The sequence below is a fragment of the Neovison vison genome, chromosome 3 (assembly GCF_020171115.1).
Source record: "Neovison vison isolate M4711 chromosome 3, ASM_NN_V1, whole genome shotgun sequence".
NCBI classification, from domain to species: domain Eukaryota; kingdom Metazoa; phylum Chordata; class Mammalia; order Carnivora; family Mustelidae; genus Neogale; species Neogale vison.
In genome coordinates this window covers 154,537,194-154,559,375 of record NC_058093.1, presented here as the reverse complement: position 1 = coordinate 154,559,375, position 22,182 = coordinate 154,537,194, and the positions used below count along the sequence as shown (strand labels likewise).

The 22,182-nt window shown below is 37.0% G+C and overlaps 1 protein-coding gene and 1 non-coding gene across 2 annotated transcripts in view; both read left to right on the top strand.

Annotated features, from left to right (window-relative positions):
* The window catches only part of PIK3C3 (phosphatidylinositol 3-kinase catalytic subunit type 3), a 143,412-nt gene extending 122,796 nt beyond the window's left edge, over positions 1–20,616 (top strand). The window contains exons 23-25 of the mRNA XM_044243073.1: positions 2,712–2,802; positions 10,253–10,378; positions 20,267–20,616. Of these exons, the coding sequence (XP_044099008.1) occupies positions 2,712–2,802; positions 10,253–10,378; positions 20,267–20,281 (232 nt within the window). The 3' untranslated portion in view covers positions 20,282–20,616. The remainder of the gene's footprint in view (positions 1–2,711; positions 2,803–10,252; positions 10,379–20,266) is intronic.
* Positions 829–990, top strand: LOC122903667. Its single transcript, XR_006383978.1, has one exon. It is a non-coding gene; the product is annotated as a U1 spliceosomal RNA (small nuclear RNA).
* Positions 20,617–22,182: the final 1,566 nt, after the last annotated feature.

The window sequence follows — 22,182 nt, the reverse complement described above, 5'->3', positions numbered from 1 at the left end:
GCTTTAAAAAGACCTGTTCTCACTGACTCCACTGATTTGGCTCCTTTTCTTCCTTCAGCCTTCTCCAGGAAGACTTTTAGCCTTACTCTGCTATTAAAACTAATTTTATCAAGGTAAACAGTCACCTAAACCAAATCTAGTGGCCACTTTGCTTCCTAGCATCTTTGACACAGTTGAGCACTCCTTTGTTCCTGAAAACCTTTCTTAGATTTGGTGTAACCTGCTCCTTTTTTTTTTTTTTTTTTTTGCCTTGCTGGCTACTTCTGCTTTACTGATTTCTTCCCTCTTCTCTCTGACCTTTACATATTCCACTGTCTAGAAGTTCCATTGTCAGTATAAACCTTTTTGTTCTAGATCATTTCCCCCCAAAACTCTCTTTCAGCATTTTCATCCAGACCTGTGACTTTAATTAGGATCCAGATGCCAAAGTTTTGAACTGATGCCATCAGCCCTGATAACTCCTCTGAGTTCTCTGTCTACTTGACATCCTGACTAAGAATCTGGTAGGCACTTCAAACTCAGTATGTCTAAAACAGAATCTTACTGATTCCCTGTCCCAAATTCTGCTCTTTCTTCATTCTCTTTCTTATTGTGATGATCAACAGTAGTTTCCCATTGCTTAGGCTGAATCCTTGGTGATATTCATTTCCTCTGCCTTCTCTCCCCTGCTCCATTGAAACCATCAACAACCGTCTTCCAATCCATTTCCAAAGTACAGCCTGGGAACATCTATATTGCTTCTTTTCTACCTAGATATCAGTGTATTAGTTTCCCTACCTCCATTCTCCATTCCCACAAGATGGCCAGTGCGAGCTTTTGATACATCTCCTACTTACCTGCAGGGGAGATACCATGATCACGAAGGTGATTTTCCTACAGCAAGCCTTATTCATTGCACTCTGGATATGCTTACCCCTGCAATTCCTCCAAATATGGGAAACTTGACCACATAATTTGTGGTAGTGGGGGAGTGTGTTCATATTTCCCCTAAAAAAGAGAAAACAAAAATATATATGAGTATGTCACTCCGAACTTTACCTTCCTTTGCTGCTTCCCAGCTCATTTAGAATAAAATCATACCTGCTTAAGATGGTTCTTCTCCCTAACCTATCAATCTGTGACCTATTTATCTCAGTTTTCCTTTTTAAAAAAATCTTTTTATCAGTCAGTCAGATATGAAATTATGTTGTTTATCATTTTATTTTGTGAGTCCCCATTCTCTTCCAGAATGTAAACTTCATGAATGTAGGAACCTTGTTGGTTCAGTTCACCATTATATCCCTTGTGCCTAAATGTATAGAGTGAATACTCAGTAAATATTTGTTGGTTGAATAAACACAATTTTGTATGAGTAGAAATGGAATGACATCTGTGATAATGCTTTTTAAAAATAAATTCCCTTAAGGAAATGAATAACTTAAAGCTAAGTTAAAGCCTTTTAGCTATTACTGTATGAGTCTAAGTGAGTTATCCTAATTTGATTAGAAGATGACTTCAAGGTATAAGTTTTCATTATAGTCCCTCTTTTTTTTTTCCCACTTACAGTCCCTCTTGATTTTTATGGACAATATAAAATTCAAAAATATTGATAAAATAGGTAATTTGAAGTTTATATGAATAATCATTATTGTCTTCAGGTTCCATTATCCTTATAGTTCAGTAGTAACCAGTTTTCAGGTAAAAAGTTGTACCTTTTTATATAGTGCATAAGTAGATGGCTAGAGTAAAGGTGCTGTATCACCTAATACCCAACCTCCACCCCTAAAGGAGACACGCAAGGTACTTGTTGAAACTTTTACTGAGATCAGCTAAAAGGCTTTATTACATTAAAAACAAAGCTTCATTTGCTCACCTCCATCCCCAAAGTCAAACTTGAATGTCTTTTATCACTACAGTGCTAAGAAAGGGCCATCCAGAAAAATTATAACTCTTTAAGGAGAGAGGGTTTTGAAGGAGGAGGTGAATTGTCCCCAGTATACACTGAAACGTTTCCCCACAAGGCTTCACCTCTGGAAATGAGCATTTGGAATAACACCATTCTTTCTAGAGGGAGAGGAAGTGGAAGAGTTTGAGGACTGGTGAGGATAAATCTTTAGTTTCTATAGGAAACAGCATAGTCCAGAGATGATATTATTTATATACTTAGCCTATCCTTAGTATAGTAGAGTACTAGCTATTTTCTCCTTCACTTAGGATTGCTTATATCCAGACAAGCCACTGTAGTTCAAGATGGTGATTAATATCCCTGGGGAAATATTCCTGAATGATTAGTGGGATGACTGTTTAGCTCTTTCTTTCCTTTAGCCGTGACACACTGAGGTAGTCTTAAGGTAGCAGATTCTTAACATCATCTAGCAAAGACAGATCTCCAGTGTTTAGTAAATACTAATTAGATATAAAGTGGATTCTCCTTAGATTTCTCCTAAAAAGAATATCTTTACTGTAAAAATGAAAAGAATGCCATTAGATGGCTACTCCAAAAGTTTATCCCATAGTGTAGAACCTAGAAAGGACATTATATCAACATCCCAGAATAAGATATTTCTTTAAGGCTTGCTTTTCAGTGAGACAGCTGACAATGGCACATCTATATTCTGTAGGAGTCATCATAAAGATCCAAGTACAACTACTTCTAGGACTATGCTTGGCAGAAGAAAGAACTGCAGAACTAATGCATTACTATTTTTTTTTTCTTTCTTGTTCTCCTTTAGGTATTCTAACCTGATTTTGAACTTGTTTTCCCTGATGGTGGATGCAAACATTCCAGATATTGCTCTTGAACCAGATAAAACTGTGAAAAAGGTAATTTTTATACACTGTTAGGTGTCATAGTCTTCTTTTCCTATATAAAGGATGTTAAGGTTTTAATAACCGATTTCCCCTTGATGTCCCTGACTCTAGACTCTTAAGTAACATAAATTAAGAAAGAAACATTTTATATAATTTTTTCACCTTCCAGAATGTACCAGCCTCTCCTGTCCCTACAGTCAAGCCAGTTCTGTTCATACACACAGTCACATGACTAAGTCATTATATCTACAGAGAAAGCTTACTACTACTGCCCTTGCTTTTTTTTCTAGCTCTTCTTTAATACTCCTGATAGGATATTTGATTCCTGGCACTCCTACGCTATGCATGCTAAAGATCAAAGACAAACTATTATAGTTCTAACGAGGAGGAAAAAACCCTTTCTTTATCTTTCCCATCCATATCCTTGGTTACAGGGGTTTCTTACTGTGTCAGCAGAGTAGAGACCTGCCTTTTAACTCGGCCTTACAAGGAAAAGAAAAAAGGATAGTCTTCGTGTAGATGAACAGTGATTCAGAGTTGTTGTATCATGAATTCTAACAAGAGATGGGAGAAAGGGCAGCAGATTTGAACATTTTTGTCTGAATTAGCTTCTGGTTCTCTGATTTGGTGGGGGAAGTGGGGTAGGAGGTGGTAAGTAGAAAGTACTTTTTAAATTTTTTAATTTAAAGTCAATTAACCAGGGTACACTACATCATTAGCTTTTGATATGATGTTCATTATTCATTATTGAATATAACACCCAGTGTTCATCATAGTACTTGCCCTCTGTAAGGACTTTTTTAAAATTCAAAGATAACATAAGATGATCTTCAATATCAGTATGATTATCAGTATTGAATTTGAAAGATAGTATAGATTTTTGCCTTGCAGAAATATATAATTACTAAAGGACAGTAGCAGTCTCAGAGATAGACTCTCTATGGGGGATGAAAGTAATAATTGGGACCAAAAATCTCTAACTTCTGATATAGTAGACTCTGAACATTATTTTAAAAATTCATCTGTGGCGCCTGGGTGGCTTATTGGGTTAAGCCTCTGCCTTCAGCTTGGGTCATGGTCTTGAGGTCCTAGGATCGAGCCCCACATTGGGCTGTCTGCTCAGTGGGGAGCCTGCTTCTCCCTCTCTCTCTGCCTGCCTCACTGCCTGCTTGTGATCTCTCTCTCTCTGTCAAATAAATAAATAAAATCTTTTAAAAAGAAAAAAGATTTCTCTGGAGATTGAACATTGTCTTAGTCCGTTTGGGCTGCTATAAGAAAGTACCAGTGAATGGATGACCGATAAACAACAGAAATGTATTTCTTACAGTTTTGGAATCTAGGAGTTCAAGATCAGGGTGCCAGTGTGGTCAGGTGAGAGCCCTCTTTGGGTTGAAGACTTCTTGTATCTTCAGCTGGCAGAAGTCCTAGGGAGCTCTATGGGATCTCTTGTTTAAGGGTTCCACTCTATGACCTAAGCATCTCCCAAGGCTCTACCCCAGTATCTTTCACATTGGGCATTAGTATTTCAACATGTATTTGGGGGGAAAGGAGCACAAGTATTCATACCATTGCAAACAAATAAAAACCTCTTATTGAGAGGTTTTTTTTTTTTTTTTTTGAGAGGGGGTTTTAATGGAAATACTTCATTATTGAGCCATTTAAGAAAATTATGCTCTTTTTAAGACTTCACTAATTATTTTATCCAGCAAGCACTGTTTCAGTAAACTCTCTTCTCCCCACAGGAAATAGACTAGTTATCACACTGGTTTTTAGCATGACTTCCTTTTGTCATTTATGTTTTATTTATTGGCTAAAGCTCATTCATCGAGAAATCTAATTGGTTGATGAAAATTTCCCTTGTTATAGCAGCCCAGATGGACTAATTAATAGGTGTCCTAGCTTCCAAATATTGTTGGGCCCTCCTTTTTTTTGCATTGATTTATTCAGGACTTGTTTTTTGATGTGTACTTTAAGTCCATTTATCTTTGGTCATATAGTCACTTTTTCCTGATTCCACTCAAGTTCAGAGGTCAATTATGAAAGTTCTCTAGTGGTATTTGTTAAATTGAGACTTCCAATTTCTTCTGCTAGTTATGTTGTTCTTATTAGATCTTTTGTTCTATTTCTGTTTCTCTTTTAGAAAATTACTGATTTTAGGGGCACGTGGGTGGCTCAGTGGGTTAAAGCCTCTGCTTTCGGTTCAGGTCATGATCTTAGGGTCCTGGGATTGAGCCCTGCATGGGGCTCTCTGCTCAGCATGGAGCCTGCTTCCCCCACTTTCTCTGCCTGCCTCTCTGCCTGCTTGTGATCTCTGTCTGTCAAATAAATAAATAAAATCTTTAAAAATAAGGTACAGATTTTTATACCTTGTTGAAATCATAGTTGCTAACATTACTTCAAAGTCTTACCACTTGGAAAATTTTTGTGTTGACCTCATGAATGAAAACTAACTACGGAAATAGGGTAACATATTTGAAGCTGAGAGAATTACAGATTATTTAAATTACTTGAGTCATCATAACAAAGTACAACAATATTTTCTTGTCTCCATAACTTAATTTAGTATATATCAATTTTGTTTTAATTTTTTGAAAATTGAATACTTACATATGAAATACACGATATTTTAAAATCAGATTTATTTATTTCTTAGAAAACACAAATGCCCAAAAATATGAGGTGGAATCACAATTTAAAACATATGATCATGAATCACAAACATCAAGTACCTGGTAGTAGTAGGTTAGTGTGCTGCTCTTTGCTTTGTGCCATAGGAAGCTTCCACAAAAGTTGCTTGAATCCTTTTAATAATTTAGTACAAAGTTACCCAAGTAGTCTAATAAAAATAATGCATATTGATATAAAGCAAAGTGGTATATACAAGTATAATTAAAGCATGGTGGAAGACTAATTTCCAAAAATGAGCAAATAGATCATACTAGTTTTTTTCTTTTTTTAAAGATTTACTTACTTACTTTGATAAATACTTACTAGTATTTATTTAGCTATTTACTAAGTGTCAAGCACTGTCTTAGTGCTTGAGTTATAGTAATAATAAAACAAAGTTTTCTGCCTTCATGGAGCTTACCTTCTAATAAGGGAAACAGAAAAGAAACAGGGTAAAATGAATAAAATATATAACATAATAATCATGATTAGTGTTTAGAGAAAAAATAAATGAGAGAGGAAAATTAAATGTTGAGTTGACATTGATTTTGGAAATTTTAAAATTTGTGGCCAGGAAAGGCTCACGAAGTAGGGTGTGTCAGTTTTTTCTGAATAAATGAAAAGGAGATATCTTATGAACATGTGGTATGGATAAAACATTTTAGTCAATTCCTGTAGATTGTCCTAGTGAATAAAGGGAAGTTAAAATATTTGAGATAAGAAACCTACGTATTCGGGGGCACCTGGGTGGCTCAGTGAGTTAAAGCCTCTGCCTTCGGCTCAGGTCATGATCCCAGGGTCTTGGGATCGAGCCCCACGTTGGTCTCTCTGCTCAGCGGAGAGCCTGCTTCCTCCTCTCTCTCTCTGCCTGCCTCTCTGCCTACTTGTAATCTCTGCCTGTCAAATAAATAAATAAAATCTTTAAAAATAAATAAATAAATAAAAAAGAAACCTACGTATTCGGAAACTAACGTAACGTTGTATGTTGACTATACTTCAGTTAAAAAAAAGAAAAGAAAACTTGTATTTTCTAGCATATTATTAACTTTGTTACTAGGGAGAGTGTATTGATAAGACAATTGCCTGTCTTCAGAGAGTTTTACATTTGCTTAGCTTCTGATATAGGTGAATCTCTATTAAACAATGGGGTGAGGGAGAGAAATAGAATAGTTTAATGGATAAACATAACTACTTGATAGTGCTTTTTCATTTGTGTTTTCTTTAAATCAGTAATAAGGAAATCTTTTAAACTGTGGTAATAAATTTATTCATAGTAATTTAATGAGGTAATACTATTTTGTGTTGAAGAATAAAGGGATGTGTTCTTTCTCTGATTTTTTTTAAAAATTTTATTTATTTATTTGAGAGTGAGAGAGCATGAGCACGGGAAGAGGCAGAGGGAGAGGGTGAGAGAAGCAGACTTCCCACTGAGCAGGGAGCCAGATGCTGGGCTTGATCCCCAGGCCCTGGGACCATGACCTGACCCAAAGACAGATGCTTAACTGACTGAGCCACCCAAACACCCCTCTCTAATTGATTTTTGACTAAACTTTAAAACAAACATATATATTACAAGCAGCTACAAATTGTGTGACGATCTCTTTCAAATGAACTATAAAATTAAATTACCTTTGGTGCATACAAAGTTTGTTTATTAAAACATACAATCTGTTGGAGGGAAGGGGTGGCTGGGAGATGGACATTGGATAGTGTGTATGTTGTGGTGAGCACTGTGTGTTGGGTAAGACTGATGAGTCACAGACCTGTACCTCTGAAACAAATAATACATTATTTGTTAATTTTAAGAAACTCTAAAAAAATTAAATTAAAAATTAAAAAAAAAATACAAGCCGTAGCATCCATGCACATTGAATTTTTGTAACGTAGGTTTTATTTTTCTCTACTAGTCCTGTGTCTTATTACAAACAATTATAGCATTAATTCTCTTTTAGCAGTAGTTGGATAGGGGTTCAATTTTTATAATTTTTATTTTTTTATTTTTTTTTTAAGATTTTAATTTATTTATTTGACAGAGACAACACAAGCAAATAGAGTGGGAGAGGGAGAAGCAGGCTTCCTGCTGAGCAGGGAGCCGAATGCCGGGCTTGATCCCAGGACCCGGGGATCGTGACCTGAATCAAAGGCAGACCCTTAACCAACTGAGCCACCCAGGCACCCCTTATTCTTTATTTTAAATTCTGGTTTTTATTCAAGTAATGGAATTTTTTTGTTCTGTTGCAGCTCAGATAATCAAATGAACTCAGCAAGAAAATAATGTTTACATTAAAACTCTTCCTTTTACTCTGATGAGTGAAAATTTTTCCTTTGTTGTAATCACTTCTTTGATTAAATTATTAGGAAATGAGTACAAGGAAAGAATTTAAAATTCTAATTGGAATTAAAAATATTTAATAAGGAATGTCTGCTTTATTATTTTAACAAAAGTTACTCTTATTTCAGAGATGCTAAATACTGAATTATTTTAAGCAAGAGTCTTTTTTATTAATGAATGTTAAATTAGTCTTGTAATGATGTATTTTGAGCTTTGAAAGACAAAGGGTAAAGATTACATATAAATGAAATCTCTGTGTTCCTTAGGAAAGACAGTATAGTTTAGTCTAGAAATATGTTGCAGGGTTTTTGTATGGGGCATATACACATCTGAGAGTGTGGTTGCAAGAAGAATATACATCAAAATGCTATTAAAGACAAAATTTAATATTTAGTACTAATTAGAATGTTAGACTGTGTGTGTGTGTGTGTATGCATGTGTGCACACACACTTGAATAGACCTAAACTATAACCTGAAGAGCAGAGAGAGGGTATCTTGAAGAAAAGGATTAGAACCTTAAGGATCTATAGAACAGTAACAAGTAGCCTGGTCAGTATATATGATGCCAAATCAGCCATTTATATGCAGTTAAGGATGGTTTTTTCATATTCGGTAAATATGAAATATAAATATAAATATTCTATGCAAAATACATATAGTCTGTGTTGCAGTACTTATAGAACCATGTAAGTTTTGATAAATTAAGCTAAAGTTTTGATTTTCCTGCCCTATAGTTTTTTCATGTCCTTAAAACTAGTTCCAGACTTGTCAGACATCTTTTTTTTTTTTTTTTAAGATTTTATTTATTTATTTGACAGAGATCACAAGAGGCAGGCAGAGAGAGAGGAGGAAGCAGGCTCCCTGGTGAGCAGAGAGCCCGATGTGGGGCTCGATCCCAGGACCCTGGGATCATGACCTGAGCCGAAGGCAGAGGCTTTAACCTGCTGAGCCACCCAGGCGCCCCATTGTCAGACATCTTAAATCAAAGAAAATAAAGGGTTAAACTCAAGGAACTGATAACCATTGGGATTCAGAAGTGGGAGAGCTAGTTCATTCAAGATATTCCTTAAGACATCCCTCCATTGAACTGTCCTTCACTTTTTAGTGAAGGACACATCTTTTTTATCCACATCTTTTTTACTTCCCCATCCTGAAGCTGCAGAGCTGTTGGATCATCTGGCATACTTCCAATCTAGTGAAGAAATAAGTGCAAATCAGGGCCATGGGTTGTTCTACTGTGTCCTTCTTAGTTTCCTAGTAGTTAAATTCTGTACTTAAAAGGAAGTACTAAATGCGACTACTTTTTAATTGCATAGAGACATTTTCTCCTTGCCTGCTTTTTCAAAAGTATATTTGGGTCACTTACAAGAGGAGAAAGGAGTAGAGTTATAATGGTTATGTGCAGTGGCATGAGATTATCTGGCAGCATGAGACCCTTGCCATCAGTGAAGGGACTCTACTCTGGGTTGGTTGGCTTCATAAACTCGCTCTGCCTTTGTTTCTGCATCTTAGAGGTAGAGATACTGTCTACCTGAGAGTCAGGTGAAATACTGCATGTGAAGTGTTTTTTGCACAGAAGAGTCATTCAAGTACATTGGCTTTTATTTTTTAGGAACCATTCTCGTGTATGTCTCTACTAATTTTTCTAGTTATTCTTATAAAAATTCTAGTTATTGTTATTAGGAGCCATCTGTAACTTTAAATATGAAATAAAGGAAAATTCTTCTCTGGAAATTGCAGACCAATTGAAGTCGTTCTTGGCAGAAGTATAAGGAATTGCTGTAGGAAAGGAGGCATTCTGGAATATCTTAATTTTGCCAGTGATTGACATGATTCCTGTTCTTGTAGAGGAATTGAAACGGTGTGGGAGAATATTACTATAATCTCACCTTGGTATATTCATTTAATAATAAGTAACAGGGATAAAGTGAAGGAGATTATTAAAAAATATGCCCCATTTTAAATTTTATACAATAGTTCTAGCTTTGAAATGCAAAGAAAAAAAAAATAGGGGCCCCTAGCTGGCTCTGTCAGAAGAGCATAGGACTGATCTCAGTCGTGCGTTCAAGCCCCACGTGGGGTGTAGAGATTATTTAAATAAATAAAACTTGAGAAAAAAAAGAAATGCAAAAAAGTAAAGCACACTTTTGAATTAAAAGAACCATTTATGTTTATTGTCTTATATCTGCAGCACCTGGCAGAATCATGTTTACTGTTTATTTTTTCTTAAAAAAAAATCTAACAACCAACAAAGAAAGGGTGATTAAAGAGCATATAGCAAAAACAATAAACTTCACTCAAAAGAATAATAATATTCAGAACTTCTTGTACTTTATGGATTACTTCTTTGTCATGGAAGTAGGTCATAATATATTGTAACAACATCTATATCAATCTGATGCTGTCTCTTTAAATTGAGTCCTTCTTTTCATTCAAAAGACTAACCTACTGTGACCTCATAGGTTCAGGATAAATTCCGGCTGGACCTGTCTGATGAAGAGGCGGTGCATTACATGCAGAGTCTGATCGACGAAAGTGTCCATGCTCTCTTTGCTGCAGTGGTGGAGCAGATTCACAAGTTTGCCCAGGTAAGTTCTCTGAAGGCGGTGCAATTGAACTCAGCTTCTCTGTGTCCTATCCCAGAGGCCTCAGGGAGTCACGCTTTTCTCCTGCTAGTGATGTCTTCTCTGCGTTTTGTCAAGACTTTTTGGCATCAGCCAGCTGATATGAATGTGTTGCATACATTATTAACTCTGAATCATCCCACTTAAATTTTCATGGTTGTTAACCAGACTGCGGAGTATCAGCATAGGTATTTGTCCTTTGTAGTCAGTGGTGATTGTAAATCTTTCTTGAGAATGATCTTGAGTCTAGCAGAGGCCTTGGCAAGTGAGACTTGAACTCTTGTTGGGTTTTGACAAACAGGGAAGTGCTAGGAAAGGAGTATAGAAGCTGAGAAAGCAGTGCATACCACGCACTGAAAAAGTCTATCTGTAGACTTACTGTTAGTAGAATCTTGCATGCAGATGTCTGAGGGAGATCTTTTCACACTAGCCTGTGATGGTAAACCCCAGGTTTAAAACCTGGTTTTATTATGAATTTCCTAATGAGGATGATTATGAAAATGGAAAGCAAACAGAAAAATTAGGCCTCTTTCCCTCCCACACACTCACACTCTTCTTCTTCTTGCACACTCCTTCCTGACTTTGCTTATTCTATTAATAATTTTACTAATCATCTAATTTTACTAATCGCCTGTCTACTTTGCCTTCTTCCTCACCCAGTACTACTGTCACTAAGCCTTTTCAGTTTAACCATTTCCTTTTTAGTTTAACCATTTCTTTAATTATCCTTTTCTATAATTTTCTGACTACTAAAATTTTTTGTTTAAGATTTTATTTACTTATTTGACAGAGAGAGAGAGAGATCACAGGTAGGCATAGAAGCAGGCAGAGAGAGAGGAGGAAGCAGGCTCCCTGCTGAGCAGAGAGCGCAATGCGGGGCTTGATCCCAGGACCCTAAGATCATGACCTGAGCTGAAGGCAGAGGCTTAACCCACTGAGCCACCCAGGAGCCCTCCAACTAACATCTTAGTCCATTTTTTGTTCTTTAAGATATCTTGGATAAATAGGGACGCCTGGGTGGCGCAGTTGGTTGGACGACTGCCTTCGGCTCAGGGCGTGATCCTGGAGTCCCGGGATCGAGTCCCGCATCGGGCTCCCAGCTCCATGGGGAGTCTGCTTCGCTCTCTGACCTTCTCCTCGCTCGTGCTCTCTCTCACTGCCTCTCTCTCTCAAATAAATAAATAAAATATTAAAAAAAAAAAAAAAAAGATATCTTGGATAACTAAAACCCTTTATAATTCTTCTGTAGTTTTTTTCTCCAAGCATTTTTTATCCTTCTAAATATCCCAGTCAGATATATTTTCACAAAATAATGTCTTTTTTTTTTTTTTCTTTTTAAATTTCAAGGTGTACAGTGTTTCCTCATTGCTTAAGTCCGTTCCTGGCAGCTCAAGACTTTGTAGGATATTGTATTCCAAGCTACTCTCCAAGGTGTTTCCCTAATAACCTCTCTGAATATTTTGTTCTTTTCTGTCTCTGTGATTACTTTGCAGCTGCCATTTATTCAGCATAGAATATCCATCTTCTTCAGTGAATCTTTGGTAAACTTCTGCCTACCAAATCTAAGCTGTTGTCTAAGATCTATTCTTAATGCCACTTTGATTGAGCTTCCTCTGGATATTTATAGGACTTTTATCTTTATTATGAGTTGCACTTATATTTTGCTTTCTATTGTAGATACTTGGATACTTTATCTGTTACTCACATATTAGCACAGTGCTTTATCTACTTAAAAAATAACCAAGGAATGTAAAGGAGTTTCTTCCTGTAAATGTTAGCTTATTCTCTTTTTCTGGCTTAACAAAAGTTTCTTCTCCCAGAATACCAGTTTGGGTCCTGTCATATTACAGGGACCAATCAAGGATTGCTTCCCAGGTTATTACTCCTAACCAGTCACCTTTCAAAGGAATAAACTGATTCAGATGGTCAGTGATTTGTCTAGCTAATGGTAGATCTGAGTCTCCATATAGCACAGGAGGGTATTTTGGAGCAATCAGGGATAGAAACCAGGAATGGGACAATGACTTCGCTAATGTCATGTGACTAACAAGGAACAGAATCAAGACTTGAACCCAAATCTTTTGACTCCCATATCTAGTGTTTTTGAAACTTGTTTTCTTGTCAGTATCTTGCTTATTGCTCTATTATATTAGGAGTTACTGAAACTTTCCCAGGCATAGCCCTCATAATCCACTTACTTTCCCTCTCCCTTTTTGTGTGTACACTCTTTTTTTTTTCTTTTTTAAAACTCAGATAGTTTTAATATGCTTGAGGTTAGCTAACTTCTGTGTCTTCCCTTTTCCTTCAGAGTTGGTCATTTATATTTCATTTTTGCTCTGTCCTTATTACAGCTGAACAAATTTCTCTCCTTCAAGAGTTTTTATTCTTGCATACTTCAAGTTTCTCAGTTTTCTTCTTTAGTTCCTTGGCATTTACAGTATAATAGAGCTAAAACTCCACACTTAAAATTAACGCTGCTGCCTGACACCTCATTTCAGATTATCTGTAGCTGTATAACAAACCTGGACTCACTAGCTCAAAAAACAATAATGATTTATTATTTATGATTTTTCAGTCAGGATTTCAGCCATATCCCACCTATATGGCTCTTTTGTTTCCTGTTACATCAGGTAGGTTCACTCATTCAGCGGTTTTCAGCTAGTGATTGGGTTTTTCTGAAGGATCCAGTAGGTTTCACACACCTTCACTTTGGAGCTGCTCTAGATGGTCTGTCTCTGCTTCTCTCACTGTTCCCTACTCTAGCCAGGGCTGCCATTCTCCTGCATGATGATGACTGTCCCCCCAAGGAATGTGAAAGCGGGCCAGCAGGCCTCTTAGAGCAAGTCAGGAGGCCAGCCCTGGCTCTCAGGGACAAGAGAAGTGTGTCCTCTGGAGAGGGGTTAAGTATGGCATCCTTGAAAACTCAACTGCCACTCATCTAATACATTCTAGCTTAAAGTTTGAGCTTTCATGCAAGGTCTGTGAATGAACTTGTGGTATACTTTATTTCTTTATTTTAAGATTTTATTTACTAATCAGAGAGAGAGAAAGTGAGCGAGTGAGCGAGAGAGAGAGAGAGAGAGAGTGAGTGTGAGTAGGGGGGAGGAGGAATGGGAGGAGGAGACTCACCGCTGAGTAGGGAGCCTGATGTGGAGCTTGAGGCCAGGACCCTGAAGTATGACCCAGGCTGAAGGCAGATGGTTAACTGACTGAGACACCCAGGTGCCCCTGAATTAGTGGTATACTTTAGTTTAGTTTTGAAATTGTTTTGTCAATTTATGAGAGAGAGAGAGAGAGCACGCCTGGGACTGAGACGGGATGGCCAGGGGGAGAGGGAGAGAAAGAATCTAAAGCAGACTCCCTGCTGAGAAGGGAGCCTGATGTGGAGCTTGATCTCATGACCTGAGACCATGACCTGAGCCAGAATCAAGAGTCTGATGGGTTTACTGACTGAGGCACCCAGGTGCCGCAAGAAGGACTACTTTTTAAAATTCCTTGTATTAAAAATACAGGAGAGAAAAGGCTAGATTAAAAAGGGACCACATTCTTATTTGAAGGAGGTAGTAACAGAAGGACCTTTCTTTACCAATGTCTCTGGGCCTCAGTTTCCATATCTGTAAAGTGATTGGCATTGAGATAGAAACTAAATTTGATCTCTTGTCAGAGATAGACACAAAGGTTAATCGCTTTCCACATATAAAGCTGATCTTGACTATTGCCAAGACTGAAAGTAAATGAAACCCTCAGCACCGATGGTTAAATTATGAAGATTGTTCAGAACCAAGAGTTAATGCATATACCTTTTCTATTCATAGAGAAAATATGAATATGGCTAATAAATTGGTAATAGAGGTGGATGTACTCTTAACTTAGACTTGGGAAAGATAATTTTATAAGCATGAACTAACAGGATTATATTTACTGGAAAGAAATATTAAGTCTTTCTTAGGTTTCTATTTTTTAGTTCTTCATTAAAATGGTAGATAAGATGTAGTAATCCTGGATAAATAGTTATTTTAGATTACTTTGGCCTTCGTCATAACAAATTCTCTCAGACTAGGTTAGATTCTTAATAACAAAATAGTACTTTTTATCTAAAATCAAGACCATAAAGGGGTGCCTGGGTGGCTCAGTTAGTTAAGCATCTGCCTTTGGCTCAGGTCATGATCCCAGGGTCCTGGGGTTGAGTCCTGCCTCGGGCTTCTTGCTCAACAGGCAGCCTGCTTCTGCCTCTCCCTTTGCCTGCCATTCCCCCGGCTTGTGCTCTCTCTCTCTCTGTCAAATAAATAAATAAAATCTTTAAAAAAAGAAAAAAAATCAAGGCTGTAGCAGCATGAATATGAATTAAGAACAACTATCTGGATGATTCCAGCAATGTAGAGACCACCAGTGTCATCCTAGATAGGTAATAGTGGAGACTTAATACAGCATGAATATTTATATAGACAATTTTTTTTTAATTTTTATTTATTTATTTGACAGACAGAGATCACAAGTAGGCAGAGAGGCAGGCAGAGAGAGGAGGAGGAAGCAGGCTCCCTGCTGAGCAGAGAGCCCGACGTGGGGCTCGATCCCAGGACCCTGGGACCATGACCCGAGCCGAAAGCAGAGGCTTTAACCCACTGAGCCACCCAGACGCCCCATATAGACAAAATTTTTTACATCATCATATCTCAGTGCTCCATTTTACAGTGAGAGATAATCGTATCTGGGACAATACTCTTATTTATTTGAACTGTGTATTTCATACAGTACTTCACTATTTTTTAACATTATATAAGCTCTACTGTAGCCACAAAAGTGAGTTTTAACATTTTCCCCGCTTAAAGATGGGTGGGCTGACCCACATAAAAAGTTGTTTCCTAGCTTACCAAATTCAGGTCTTTACCAGAATATTCACAATATTCTACATCCTAAGAAATGAACTTGACAATGCTTGGGTTTCCTTAAATAAGTCACCACTGCCTGTACTCATTACCTGTGCCTATATTCTTGTGCAGCTGAAACAATATCAAAATCAGAGTAACCCAAGGATGTTTAATTTCACTGGAATTTGTTTAGGCATTGAAGATTACAAGAGGTACTAAATACGATTTTAACCTCATGTAAATCTTTTCAAATTAAGAAATTACGAAGCATAGCTATTTCTTTTTAAAGATTTTATTTATTATTTTATTTTAAAGATAGTGAACAAGCAAGTGAGCATGAGGGGAAGGGCAGAGGGAGAGGGAAAAGCAGACTCTGTCCAGAGCATAGAGCCCAGTGAGACCCTCAGGACCCTGAGATCATGACGTGAGTCAAAATCAAGAATCGATTACCTGACTGAGCCTTCCAGGCACCCTGAAGCGTAGCTATTTCTTTATTAATCTCTGCAGTTTATTTTTTCTTTGAACTGACACTTCTAGAATGCTGTATATTTTCTAAGTAGTGACTATATATTTTCTAAGTAATACTTAGAATAAATGACATGCACGTGCAAATATGGATGATCAACATCTATTTTTTTGGTCACTCATAACATTTATAATAAGGATGTATACTGCTAATTGATTTAGGCTAATTTTACTGCATTTCCATTAATCACTGTGGATTCTAGGATGTTTTTCTAAAAATGGAGGTAAAGTAATTGATACATGTTAACAAAAATTGTAGTTGTTTCAGCATAAAAGAAATTATAGTCTAAAAGAAGACTATAAAATTGCCACATACAACTATTATATTGCATGCTGAAAAGGCTTATTTTCTTCCATCGTACCATTCCCTAGGAAGGGTAGAGATTAAACACTGCAATATTTGTTGCCTAGCAACACCCACCTATTAGTGATACAAATTTTCCACTGAAAAACACTTTTATTTAGGTCATTGTCTTTGAGATTGCATCATCAGAACTCTTGTCCCCACTGAAATGATCTTTAAAGGGCTTTCTACTCTTGTCTGCACAGAAAGGTAGAGGTCACTTAGTTTGTGTCATTTACTGCTCTAAAACTAGCCTTTGGTTGGTAATCTCTCATATGACAGCCCGTTTCTTCTCTGTTTCTGCTTTCTCCTGTCTCTCTCTCTCTCTCCACTGATTGATGAGAGAAGGCTGAAGAGCGAGGTGTGGTTTCCTTTCATCTTAGTACATACTGATCTAATTAATTGAATCTTGGTAGATTAACTAGGGTTAGAGATGTATTTTTTGTAGAGAGAGGAAAACAGTAAGAACAGATGGCATTCAGAAAGTTTACCGAAGTTCCAGCTCAAGATACTGGGAGCACTTACTGCTTTACATTTGGTAAGAATCCTTAATTAACCCCCGTGGTGTTCAAGGGGAGAAAAGCTCAGATCCAAGCAGAGGGGCACATGAATGTGCAGTCATATATTAAGTGCCTTTAACTGAAGAGAATTCAACTATATATATTTGTGGTGATTTCAAAGACAAACAAACAGTGAAAGGAGACAGACAGTGTGGTTATTCTGCCTCATGTTTTTTTTGAACAGCAGATGTCCTAATAAAGGTGAGAAGAGCTTCTTCAGGCATGTTTCAGATCCCAGTGTCTCCGATGACATGACACCTTGCCATGCTGAGTGTGACTCCAGTTACTGGGCATTCTCGTTTTTTTGTACAAGGGGGCTTCTAAGTGCAGGCCATCCATCTGCCCCTTCTGCTGCTCAAAAAAGCCCTACTTTTTTTTTTTTTTTTGCATTAGTATTAAGGGAAAAGCTTCCTGTTCTGAACTTTTGGAGAGAGGACTAATTCCTTCTGAGGAATTTTGTTTTGTTTTGTTTTATTTGAGTAATTTTGTTTGTGTATGTTCCTGTTCTACCTTTATGTGCTGACCCTAACACCTCAGCCCCGTGTAGGATGTTTGGTCTGTAACTGCTCTACTCTCTGATCTACTTTGAGAGCGCATAGATGCAAAAAATAACCTAGGAGAAGAGAATAGAACATTATTTCTGAGTTTATTTTATGTACCTTATTTTATCATTAGGAATAAAAAACAACATATAAAATATTTAATTGAACAAAACAAGAAGTATTGAATTCTTTAGCCAAAGAGAAATTTTTCTCAAAAACCAAGCTTTTCTTTTTAATTTAGTTAATAACTTTCTAAAGACATAGATGATTCCTAGGCCGGTGGCTTAAATAAATAACTATCACAATACCAGTATATCATATATCATATTTTGTATCATTTTGTGTCCCAGATCTATTCCTCATTTATCTGAATTATCCTGGGAGGAATAAAAATTAACAACAAAGAAACAATAGTAATAGTAATAATTACAGCCTACTGTACACTTAGAAGTATGAGAAATTACATAAAGAACTTTCTCTGTATCACCTTTTTAATCCTCACGCCTGTGCGTGTATCACCGGGCCTGTTTTACAGAAGAGAAAAACCAAGGCTGAGATTAAATAACTCATGGTCTCAGGGTCAATGTGGGACAAAAGTTCAGATTCAAACCCAGACCATTGGTTGTAGAAATAGTAGTTTCTATATCATGTTTTTCTTGATACATATGTTTAAGCTTTAATTTAGTAGAGATGAGTGGATTTTGTTGTGAGTTGTGAGTTTTAAAAAATATACTTGTAAATTTAAGAAAATGATCTTTAACTCTTCTCTCCTTAATGTTTCATCTGCCCCTCAAAAGGAAAAAAAACAAAACAAAACAAAACAGCTATGCAAACAGCTAAGAGAGTGTGCTATAAAAAGGAGTCATTGGAACCAGTTAATCCCAGATAAATATGATAAATGTGGGGTAACGTTTATTTTGCACATTGGCCATAAGCCAGTCCTGAATTTTATTGCCCCCCACATGCTCTCGGTGGCTGTGTAGTCAACCCTGCTGCACAAGTAGCCATCAGAACCCACCATGTTGAAAAACAGCATACAGGCACTTGCGACATTACAAATGTTTTGAAGTCTTAAGAATAATTACTGTAATAGCAGCAGTCAGCAGAGTGCCCCATAATTTTTGGCTAAAATGCCCTGCAGTTTATTTTTTATCTGTAGAGATTTAATTTCCTTGTCTTCTGTGCGGCAGGTTTTCAAACACTTGAGTATAATCCATGGTAAGATTTGTCTGTTTGCTTCATTAACTGCTTTTAGGAAAGTTAGTTGTCATGCGTTGTTTCCCTGCCCCTCTGTTGTATCAAACCCTTTTATATAAATTCATCAGGGAGTTGAATGTTTTGGCACTGACTCTACTCATAATATTACTGATTTGTTTTCCCCGCAGACAGATGCTCACAAGTATTTAGGTGATCTGTTAGAGTGTTCAGTAGTAGTGTTTCTTCCACACATACAAACATACGTATCCATATGTGTGGATTTCCTTGTTTGCAGGATATTTAGACTCCCTAGCATGTCTGTGAGAACCCTCCACAGTTTGGCTCTAACCCGCATTTTCAACTTCAGTAATCTTCCACCAGCCTTCAAAAAGAGTCTTCTTTGTAGCTCTGATGATTTACCCCGATGGCTCTTTCTCATACCCAATATTTCCCTCAACCCCCCACAAACAATCCACCTCTGCTTGTTGCCTGGAATGACTTCCCCACCCATTGCCCAACTTTTGGATGTACTTGTGTGTGTATGAGTGGTGACCTGTATATGAGCCGTATAGGTCTTCAGGCTTTTTTTGTCTTGAGTATCACAGGGACTCTCACAAAACCTGAGCTGTTCCTGGCACATAGTAGGCACCAAATAAATGTATGTGATTTTATATACATGCCAACGACCATTTGAGAAGTTTATTTTTATTTTGTCTGATATTGTCTTCTAGAAGATATTTAAACAACTTCTTAAATCAGAAATTACATTCCTTTTAAAAGCATTAAAGCTGAATCTTACCATATATTATTGCTAGAATCACTTTAAATTGTATCAGATTAAAATCAGTCAACATCTGTCACATTTTTACATATATACATGAATATGCACACATACCCACAAATATTTGTCAGTGAGGTTCCCCGCCTTTCATTGTTTTTTCTTAGAGTAATATTAATGGAAACAAAATTATGTTGCCCATGTCCAGCATTCTTATTTCCTCCAAGATGTTGCCAGCATATATTTTATTGAACAAGGTGGCGCATGAGTTATGGATGACTCAGTTATGTTCACACAAACGATTAAGAGTTGTCCGTACTGGGGCGCCTGGGTGGCTCAGTGGGTTAAAGCCTCTGCCTTCCGCTTGGGTCGTGATCTCAGGGTCCTGGGATTGAGCCCCACATTGGGCTCTCTGCTCAACAGGGAGCCTTTCTCTCTCTGCCTGCCTCTCTGCCTACTTATGATCTGTCAAATAAATAAATAAAATCTTTAAAAAAAAAAAAAAAGAGTTGTTCGTACTGGGAGTGGTGACTGGCAGCATCCGTACATGTTAAAGACAGCCATTAACTGTTGCAGATTAAATTTATATTAGCCAGTTCTCAGAAGTAATGGGTAGCATTCTCTGAATTTCACTGGATGCTAATTTTGAGAAAAAACGAAGAGAGGTACAGTGTTCCACATCTCTTTATAAGCAATATCTGAGGTAACTGTGGGGGTGCCTAGCATAAAATAGGTACTACAAACGTTGGTTTCTTTCATTTCCAATTGATATTTTAATATCAAACACTGTTAATGTGTTGGCCACCACACAATCCATGACTGGGCCTCCTTGTTCTTTCAGGACTACTGTCTTTGATTTGATTCCAGATCAGTTCTGGAATGAAGTGGGTACACTCTGTGGAATAAGTTAACAGCTTTTCAGTAGCTAAAAATGTCATGCCAAGAACTAAACATTTTTTAGAACTATAGACTCTGTTGTTTGTCTTTCTTTGTGAAATTGAAGTTAATTACTTTCTACTTGTTTATCTTTTGTTTATAGTACTGGAGAAAATGAAATTGGACTTGGCACATCAGGATGTTTGGCTCTGTAAGAAAACTACTTTAGAAGCAACCTCTGTATAAGGAAGACTTCTGAGTAACAAGAGAACATTTGATATTCAAGATACCATATATGCTAAATGTTACATGGTGCCTGAATTCAGTTTCTTTGGATGTCATTGCTTAAATATGGTCTTGAAGGGTTTGTTTTGAAATATTGTATATATTTATTTTCAAATATACACATTGTTAATAAGCTAAGAAGTGAGAAATTTATTCCAGGATCATGTACATATTATGAGAGTTCTGGAAGAATTTTATGTTGAAATAGTAAAATATTTTAGTCTTTGAGTTTGGAATGTCCTTTTTTTAAAAAAAAATAATCTCTTCACATCAGAACAGTAGTTATGAATTTGGATTATCTCAGTCAAGAAGACTTTTTTGGTTTGTCTTCCCCTCCGCCATTTCCCTCTCTCTCCCCACTCATGTTTGTTTTTGCTTAAGTTGTAATACTTGAAGTTTTACATATTGTGGCTCATTCTTTTACAGTTCAACAATTACTACATATACGTCAAATAAGACAGTCATTTTCTCTCACTTTTAAATATAAATCTTATTTGAAAACTATGGTTAGTTTACAGTTCTACTTTGTAAGTACATAAAGCAGGATATGTAAATGTAGCAATCTGAATTACTTGCCAAAAGGTCATAATTACAGCAGCTTTTAGTGTTGAGCCCAAGATATTTTTACATATACATGTAAGCATAAATTGTCTTTCTGCAATAAATACATTTTTGATGCAAACTTACTTTTCAAAAAGTTTTTGAAATAGCTTTACTAGACCTTAATGTAATATATCCTTTCTTTTTTTTTTTTTTTAAGATTTTATTTATTTATTTGACAGAGAGAAATCACAAATAGATGGAGAGGCAGGCAGAGAGAGAGAGAGAGAGGGAAGCAGGCTCCCTGCTGAGCAGAGAGCCCGATGCGGGACTCGATCCCAGGACCCTGAGATCATGACCTGAGCCGAAGGCAGCGGCTTAACCCACTGAGCCATCCAGGCGCCCTAATATATCCTTTCTGATTTAAGCAAAATGATTTCTTACCTTTTAAGACTAAAAGTCCTGCTAATTCATCTAGCCTCCTTACCTCATGGAACTTTAGGAAAAGAGCACATGCAAAAATAGAAGAGTAACACTATCCTAATCCTTGCATATTAATGTGTGGCATAGTCATGTGATTTTGTTTTGGAAGAAAAACAGTATCTCATTCTTTCGGTGCTGAATATTAATATCCAATAACAGAAAAGATTAGAAAGTTAAATGGAGGCACGGTTTCAACGAATGCCCTTAATTACAGTGTTTGTTTGTTACCACATCCTTGTATCTGGGAGTTTGGCCCTTTTTAGAGTGGGGTTCCCAGCTGGATAGGAAGCACATAATTAGGAGACGACCTAGAGGCTCATGGAGTATGGTTTGTGTGAAACATACATGCTGTTTTGAAAACCAGAAAAGATGAAAAGATATCTGCAAAACATCATAAGAGAGTGATGCCCACATGAGCTGGAAGCTCCATTCTCTATCTTGCTTTTTCTGTGCTTGACATGTTTATATCACTTTCTGTTGCCAAGAAGTTCTGAACCCATCTGCATTCTCATTCTTTGAGTCCTCTTTCTCTATTTCTGTTGGCTTTGAAAAATTTTCCTGAAATGGCCCTATTGAAAGTGGCCAACCTTCTGAACTCTTAAAATTCCTTTTTTTTTTTTAAAGATGTATTTTTTATTTGAAAGAGAGAAACAACGCACACATACCTGCGAGGAGGGACGTGTGGAGGGAGAGGGAGAGTCCCAAGCAGGCTCCATGCTGAATGTGGAGCCTGACTTGGGGCTCGATTTCAGTACCTTGAGATCACAACCT